Below are 8,616 nucleotides of genomic sequence, written 5' to 3'. Positions count from 1 at the left end.
CAAGGCCTACCTTCAAACTCAGTGCCTCTTTGCTTGACATCATGGGAAAATCAAATGAAATCAGCCAAGACCTCAGAAAAAATTGTAGACCTCCACAAGTCTGTTTCATCCTTGGGAGCAATTTCCAAATGCCTGAAGGTACCACATTCATCTGTACAAACAATAGTACACAAGTATAAACACCATGGGACCACGCAGCCGTCATACTGCTCAGGAAGGAGATGTGATCTGTCGCCTAGAGCTAAACGTACTTTGGTGCAAAAAGTGCAAATCAATCCCAGAACAACAGCAAAGGACCTTATGCTGGAGGAAACAGGTACAAAAGTATCTATATCCACAGTAAAAACGACTCCTATATCGACATAACCTGAAAGGCCGCTCAGCAAGGATGATGCCACTGCTCCAAAACCGCCATAAAAAAAGCCAGACTATGGTTTGCAACTGCACATGGGGACAAAGATCGTACTTTTTGGAGAAATGTCCTCTGGTGAAACAAAAATAGAACTGTTTGGCCATCGTTATGTTTGGAGGAAAAAGGGGGAGGCTTGCAAGCCGAAGAACACCATCCCAACCGTGAAGCACAGGGGTTGCAGCATCATGTTGTATGTGTTCTTTGCTGCAGGAGGGACTGGTGCACTTCACAAAATAGATGGCATCATGAGGTAGGAAAATTATGTGGATATATTGAAGCATCTCAGGAAGTTAAAGCTTGGTCGCAAATGGGTCTTCCAAATGGACAATGACCCCAAGCATACTTCCAAAGTTGTGGCTTAAGGACAACAAAGTCAAAGTATTGGAGTGGCCATCACAAAGCCCTGACCTCAATCCTATAGACAACTTTTGGGCAGAACTGAAAAAGCGTGTGCGAGCAAGGAGGTCTACAAACCTGACTCAGTTACACCAGCTCTGTCAGGGGGAATGGGCCAAAATTCACCCAACTTATTGTGGGAAGCTTGTGGAAGGCTACCCATGCCATTTCGATACAGCTACGACCGGAAGTGACTTTTTCATAGCAGGTTAGGAGAACTTATGGAGCAGGTCCGGAGAATTTATTCAACAGAGTATGATAATTAGGTTAAGGTTAGGAAAAGAGTTAGGGTTCAGCGAAAATGTTTCCCTAGCCTGCTACGAAAATCACTTTTAGTTGTAACTGTATCGAAGTGTTTTGAAAAGAGTGAGTGCATTCGAGCAGATCACTTTTGTCAAGCCTTGCATTATCGGGATAGAAATTGTGAGACTTACGCAACAACTGCATGAACTTTACAAAAAATGTGACCAAAGGTCATGAAGTTATGACTGCAGTCGACTGCAAATGTCTTCAGTTGCTCTTCACCAACTTCATCCTGCAGCCATCGCATGCATTGGGCGAAGCTCTATTGTCAACCAATCATTAGGGTGTTTTTGTTTGAGACCCACGAGAACATGACCAAAGATGTGATTGAAACAGGAACCAACTTTGCTGCGGTTCATGTATACAGTGAATATGTACAATTGAATGTGATATTTGAGGCTCACTCTCACCAATTACTAGTACAACATAAGCACATATATTTACAGTTTGTGAGTGTATGATATGGGTGTTGAAGACATGTCTATTTCGACATTACAAAGAAAAACTTTTGTAAACAATGGCAACACTGCCAGAAGGCAGCTCTGAAGGAGGAGGAGGTAGATGTGGTGGTCCTGTTAGAGGTGGATGGAATGTAGGAGCATCATAGTGGAGGGGTTGACCCAGGAGTGGCAACGTGAGTGGGAGAGAGAGCAGCAGGGAAGGTATTTTTTCTCTATCCAGAATTCTGTGAGGAGGGTCATAGGTATACCTGGGGAGTGAAAGGAGGGATGGGGTTCTGTTGACAAGGCTAAGTTTGGGTTATTGTTAGTGGGTAACCCCCCAGATTGGAGGTGTGAGTTCTGGGGAGGTAGAGACAGTGAAGCATGTCCTGTTGCAGGAGGTATGCTGAGGATAGGATCACTTTTTCTCTGTTAGTTGGCTGAGTTATAAACACATTTTCGCTTGTAACGATTTTGGGCTCAAATGAGAGGTAGAGCGAAATAGCAAGGAATCTTCTGTCGTTTCTCCATTCCACCGGCCTGCTACGGGTGTGAGGCGATTACATATTTGAATATGTAATTCGCACTCCGACCTGAGAATGGTAGCAATACGCAAGACAGAGTCTAGTCTGCCGGAAACGCACAAGGAGAAGAAGGAGAGCGGGACGAAAGAAGCGGTTGCTATGGCCGACATGTTTCCATGTCAACAATAAATGGACCAAGCTTCTCCTGATAAACTAGCCAGAGGTAAGTAGCTAGCTAGGTTGTCTAGCTAGCTATTTAGTTAACTTGCTAGCCATAATCAAGTACATTTCAAAGAAGAATGGCTCATAACGGCGTGCAATGGTTGCAACTAAGAGAACGTTAGTGAGAAGGCAAGACAACAACCCACACAAGATAACTAGCTAACGTTACAGTTTGCTAGTTAGGCAGATACTTTAGTAAGGCAGATACTTTAGTAAGATGTCTAGTGAGGTAGCTACCTGTTAAAGTTGGCTGTCATAGCTAACGTTACACGTATAAAGACTACCGTTACTAGCTAGCTAGCTAACGTTAGCTAGTCAACCCTGTGGACACCTTTCACCCATTTTTATAATTGCCTAAATATGCTTGACAATGTCATGCACGTCACTTTCCTGGCCATAGTGACCTACCCTGCAGTCACTACACTCCTTGCTTGTGTTGTCATGGATAGAAGAAGACGAAGTGAGCAGGACTAGGAGTGTCTCTTAAGTTCAGCCTTTTCTCATAGCTAGTACTTGACAAACATTGTGGCCCGAAGGCTAATGCTTCCATTCAAATGTGAGTGTGTTTTCTCTGTAGAAGGAGAGGGGAATGGCAGAGACAACAGAGAGCAAGAAGGAGGAGGCTGATTACAAGAGGCTCCACAGCTTCCCACTCATCAGGGTGAGACAGAGTCTTGCTGCTGTGACACATATGTGGTTCACAAGTACAGGCTTTGTGACTGGGTTTCGTGGAGTAAATGGTGAGTGTTGTAATGTATTGTTCTGATTTCTTCACAGCACACAGACATGCCAGAGGAGATGAGAGTGGAAACGATGGAACTGTGTGTCACAGCCTGTGAGAAGTTTGCCACCAACAATGAGGTCAGGACTCTGTCTGTCTGTCTGTCTGTACACACACTGTTCAACAATATTATTACAGCACACTCACTATTGCTTTAATCCACCCACTCAGCCAGTCAGGCATTGTGTCAGCCTGCCTCACCACTCATGCCAGCAACCCTGTGTGTCCATCTGGACTAGAACACTGGTTGTCTCTCTCTATTTTACCCCCTCCATCACTTCCTCTCCTCCCTCAAAGGCCCGATTCCAAATGGATCCCTCGTTCCTGTCCTCAGGTGCTTGTTAAGGATAAGTGTTCTACCCCCAGTGGGCTGGATGGAGTTTCAGCCATATTGCTAACTCCTTTAATTTACTCTCAAATTCACAAGGGGGTGTTGACAAGGGCTTAGGGATAGGAGCCAGGGATTTGGTTTGGAATCGGACCAGACGGTCCAGTTATTATTGGCCGGATCCCATAACTTTAAACATCTGTGCGTTTAACTCTGAATTTTCGCTAACATCGTGAATTGATGAAAAATAGTAGATTTGCATGAAGATCTACATTTACAGCTTCAAATTTGGTTTCTGTATGTTCTCTAACCTCTCTCTCGCTCTCTCCGTTTCAGAATGCGGCGAAGATGATCAAGGAGTCGATGGATAAAAAGTTTGGCAGCTCGTGGCACGTGGTGATCGGGGAGGGCTTTGGCTTCGAGGTGACACATGAGGTCAAGAACCTGCTCTACATGTTCTTTGGAGGCAGCCTGGCCGTGTGTGTGTGGAAGTGCGCTTAGCACACACACAGGCTACACACACAAAACACACACACACCCACCCATCCAGTCTGTCTCTACCTAACGAGTGTGTTTATATATTTATATACACATCCTGGATGATTCACCCATCTCTGAGCTATGCAGTCTTTTTCTTTGTCATTTACTGATCGTGTATGTGTGGTGGGAATGGAGGGTGTGTGTGTGTGTGTGTGTGTGTGTGTGTGTGTGTGTGTGTGTACACGTGTTTGTGAGCATGTGTGATGTCCCTTACGTCATTGATTGATTAGGCTAAGTCACTCTTGATATATTGTATTCAATATCAGCATGTCACACTCTTGACTTGTGTGTGCACATACAGTATGAAATTGACCAAGTCTTATCTGTATACAGATGTGATAGTTTCTACAGAACAGTGAGTTCACTGCACGAAGGAGTCTGGTGTCTCTCCTACTATCCTACTGATGGAATTCAGTGGGGCTGAAACACTTGCACTCTCTTTCCCTATTACTTTCTGCTCTACTTCTTTAACTCGAGGCGGCATGCGTGTTCTCATCATCTCCTCATGCTCACCTTTGGAGAAGAAAAAAAAATGCATCCAGCTCCATGTCTTTCCTCCACACCGCCTGTACGTTGGCACACTGTCGTCTCGGTGGGCTGCCATGCCATCTGCTGAAAAACATCCTTACACAAGCACACACCCTCTCTCAGTCGCTTTTCTTGCTCTCAATTCACACATTCTGTTTATCTAATCCTCTCTCTAGATTCTTGTTGCTCTCAATTCACACAATCTCTGTTCTCCAATCCTCTCTAGATATATTTTTCTCCGTCTTTAGTAGTATAGTTTAAGTCTTCACCTTTCAGACATGAGTCCCATAAGCCACCCTTGTCTGTGTCTCTACTCCTCCTATAACTGATAAGATAGCACAGGGACTTTTATATCCTCTCAATGTACAGTAAATACTTGAATTTGAATGTGAAGATGGAATCTGATTTTGTATAGGATCGTCATGGGCTTTTTATGAAAGAACTTATTGTTGAAATAGTTATTTTCTGTCACACCACTGTTATACGAATGTCATGGGTAGGTGTCGTTGTTCTGAATTTGTATCACAACTGATGATATTACATGAGCTATTCTGCCTCTCTAGGCCTAGGCATTGCATTTCAATGAATATCAACCTAGGCATGCAGTCTCATTGCCACATAGAAACCTTTATGTTGCCAACTGTGGATGTCACCAGGTACCATAACACTGATGCGTTGTATTGTTGTTTTCACTTCAACACTGTGTGTTTGCATAAATTCATTGAACATGAAATTATTCCTGAAAGTGATTAAAAAATTTGAGTTTTTTCAAATCTTCCGATTTTGGGTGTTGTTTGTTGAAAGTGAATGATAGTATGTGGACCGGGGATTTATATATACAGTATGTCTCTAGTGTCTATTCACTATAAAGCAAATGGAACGAAATGGGGAGGGACCTAACTGAATTTGTCCAGTAAGAAACACTTGTTTTGTTTTTCCGTTGCAAAACATTTGGTTATGCTATGCGCTGTTGAATACACCCCTGTTGTGGACTAGGGAAAAGGGAGGCAGCAGGAAGTCTAGGAAAGGCAAAAACCCTGCAGAGCTCCCTTGTAATTAGCCACCATGCTAACACTACAACCAATGGGCAACCCCCCACCCCCCTTTAAAATGCAACAACCAACAGAGTAATCTGCCCTTTGATGTAGTAGTTTCATATTAGAGAAGTCAATTTACTGCTAGGCCCGTGGTGGTCCTTCTTATCTATAGGACAAGCTCTGAAGTAAATGCATCTATATAGCAAGGCACTTAACCCTAATTGCTCCTGTAAGTCCCTCTGGATAAAAGCATCTGCTAAATGACTCCCTTAGTGTGAGTGAACCTAAGAGCATCCTATCTCCCTGGGGGTGAGTGAACCTAAGGGTCCTGGCTTCCTGGTTGGATGCGCGCTGTGTTAAGAAGCAGTGCGGCTTGGTTGGGTTGTGTATCGGAGGACGCATGACTTTCAACCTTCGTCTCTCCCGAGCCCGTACGGGAGTTGTAACAATGAGACAAGATAGTAGCTACTAAAACAATTGGATACCAAGAAATTGGGGAGAAAAAGGGGTCAAATTCAACAACAAAAAACAAAACAAAAAACACAAAAAAGAGCGTCCTATCTCCCTGGGGGTGAGTGAACCAAAGAGCGTCCTATCTCCCAGGGTGTGAGTGAACCTAAGAGCGTCCTATCTCCCTGGGGGTGAGTGAACCTAAGAGCGTCCTATCTCCCTGGGGGTGAGTGAACCTAAGAGCGTCCTATCTCCCTGGGGGTGAGTGAACCTAAGAGCGTCCTATCTCCCTGGGGGTGAGTGAACCTAAGAGCGTCCTATCTCCCTGGGGGTGAGTGAACCAAAGAGCGTCCTATCTCCCTGGGGGTGAGTGAACCTAAGAGCGTCCTATCTCCCTGGGGGTGAGTGAACCTAAGAGCGTCCTATCTCCCTGGGGGTGAGTGAACCTAAGAGCGTCCTATCTCCCTGGGGGTGAGTGAACCAAAGAGCGTCCTATCTCCCAGGGGGTGAGTGAACCTAAGAGCGTCCTATCTCCCTGGGGGTGAGTGAACCTAAGAGCGTCCTATCTCCCAGGGGGTGAGTGAACCTAAGAGCGTCCTATCTCCCAGGGGATGAGTGAACCTAAGAGCGTCCTATCTCCCAGGGGGTGAGTGAACCTAAGATCGTCCTATCTCCCAGGGGGTGAGTGAACCTAAGAGCGTCCTATCTCCCTGGGGGTGAGTGAACCTAAGAGCGTCCTATCTCCCTGGGGGTGAGTGAACCTAAGAGCGTCCTATCTCCCAGGGGATGAGTGAACCTAAGAGCGTCCTATCTCCCTGGGGGTGAGTGAACCTAAGAGCGTCCTATCTCCAAGACTAGAGAATGAATGATATACTGCTCCATATTCCGCCTCACACTGTTATTGAGTGCAAGCAGTAAGAGTGGTTTTAAATCTTAGCTTTCTTTTCCTCTTCTAAATCATCCCAAATTCCCAGAACCCTCTAGTCTCTCCCCGAGTCATCCGTTTCCCTCATGTATTCCTTTTTATTTGTTGCTCTGTCTGCCTTAGTCTCATTTCTCTCTCCGTTTATTCAGCTGGAGCAAAATAATATTGCTTTTCCTTCTCCTTCTCTCTTTTCTGTTCAGGTCTTCTCTCTTCTTCCTCTAATTTGCTCCCTTGCCTCTCTCCATCTCTATCCCCCCACCGGAAAAAAAAAATACCATAGTATACTATGGCATAAATATTACAGTATTCACTATAGTGTTTTTGTGGACATTACTGTAGTATTTACTACAGTGTTTTTTTGCAGATAATATTGTTATATTTACTATAGTATTCTCTGGGATACTACAGAATTCTATAGTAAGTACTACACATGATTGAGGGATACTACATTTTGTATATAGTATTCTAAAGTATACAGTTTACTACACTGAACAAAAATATAACTGCAAAATATAAAATGTTGGTCCCATGTTTCATGAGCTGAAATAAAAGATTCTAGAAATGTTCCATATGCACAAAAACCTATTTCTCTTGAATTTTGTGAACAAATTTGTTTACATCCCTATTAGTAAACATTTATCATTTGCCAAGATAATCCATCCACCTGACAGGTGTGGTATATCAAGAAGCTGATTAAACAGCATGATCATTACACAGGTGCACCTTGTGCTGGGGACAATAAAGGCAACTTTAAAATGTGCAGTTTTGTCACACAACACAATGCCACAGATGTCTTAAGTTTTACAATTGGCATGCTGCCTGCAGGAATGTCCACCAGAGCTGTTGCCAGAGAATGTAATGTTAGTTTCTCTACCATAAGCTGCCTTCAACGTTGTTTTAGAGATTTTGGCAGTACGTCCAACTGGCCTCACAACTGAAGACCACGTGTAACCACGCCTGTCCAGGACCTCCACATCCAGCTTCTTCACCTGCGGGATCGTCTGAAGGGGGGTGTGGGGGGTGCTGAGGAGTATTTATGTCTGTAATAAAACCTTTTTGTGTGGAAAAACTCATTTTGATTGGCTGGGCCTGGTCCCCAGTGGGTGGGCCTGGCTACCAAGTGGGTGGGCCTATTGCCCTCCCAGGCCCACCAATAACTTCACAACTGCTCAGTCATGTGAAATCCATAGATTAGGGCCTAATGGATTTATTTCAATTGACTTATCTCCTTATATGAACTGTAACTCAGTAACATATTTGAAGATGTTGCATGTTGCGTTTATATTTTTGTTCAGTATACAGTTGAAATCGGAAGTATACATACCCTTAGGTTGGAGTCATTAAAACTCATTTTTAAACCACTCCACAAATGTATTGTTAACAAACTATAGTTTTGTCAAGTCGATTAGAACATCTACTGTGTGCATGACAAGTCATTTTACAACAATTATTTCACAGATTATTGACTATCACAATTCCAGTGGGTCACAGAAGTTTTCATACACTAAGTTGACTGTGCCTTTAAACAACTTGGAAATGACTTGAAAATGACATCATGGCTTTAGAAACTTCTGATAGGCTAATTGACATAATTTGAGTCAATTGGAGGTGTACCTGTGGATGTATTTCAAGGCCTACCTTCAAACTCAGTGTGTCTTTGCTTGACATCATGGGAAAATCAAATGAAATCAGCCAAGACCTCAGAAAAAATTGTAGACCTCCACAAGTCT

At 43.8% G+C, this 8,616-nt stretch overlaps 1 protein-coding gene across 2 annotated transcripts; it reads left to right on the top strand.

The window, feature by feature from the left end:
- The first annotated feature begins 2,139 nt into the window (after positions 1-2,139).
- LOC109893189 (dynein light chain 4, axonemal) lies at positions 2,140-5,247 on the top strand. Of its 2 annotated transcripts, none has more exons than XM_020486283.2 (4): positions 2,140-2,298; positions 2,875-2,958; positions 3,075-3,158; positions 3,743-5,247. In XM_020486283.2, exons 2-4 carry the CDS (start codon positions 2,887-2,889, stop codon positions 3,905-3,907), a joined length of 321 nt encoding a protein of 106 aa, XP_020341872.1. In that variant the 5' UTR covers positions 2,140-2,298; positions 2,875-2,886; the 3' UTR covers positions 3,908-5,247. The 2 variants fall into 2 exon arrangements, with proteins under 2 accessions (XP_020341872.1, XP_020341871.1); XM_020486282.2 differs by having other exon boundaries at positions 2,183-2,298; positions 2,859-2,958.
- Positions 5,248-8,616: the final 3,369 nt, after the last annotated feature.

The sequence above is a fragment of the Oncorhynchus kisutch genome, linkage group LG6 (genome assembly GCF_002021735.2).
Source record: "Oncorhynchus kisutch isolate 150728-3 linkage group LG6, Okis_V2, whole genome shotgun sequence".
NCBI classification, from domain to species: Eukaryota; Metazoa; Chordata; class Actinopteri; order Salmoniformes; family Salmonidae; genus Oncorhynchus; species Oncorhynchus kisutch.
This window is presented reverse-complemented; position numbering and strand designations above follow the sequence as displayed.

Coding starts and splice junctions, on each gene's coding strand:
- LOC109893189 (XM_020486283.2), top strand. CDS start 2,887: ATGGCAGAGACAACAGAGAGCAAGAAGGAGGAGGCTGATTACAAGAGG. Junction 2,959..3,074: donor ACAGCTTCCCACTCATCAGG/GTGAGACAGAGT, acceptor ATTTCTTCACAG/CACACAGACATGCCAGAGGA. Junction 3,159..3,742: donor AGTTTGCCACCAACAATGAG/GTCAGGACTCTG, acceptor TCTCCGTTTCAG/AATGCGGCGAAGATGATCAA.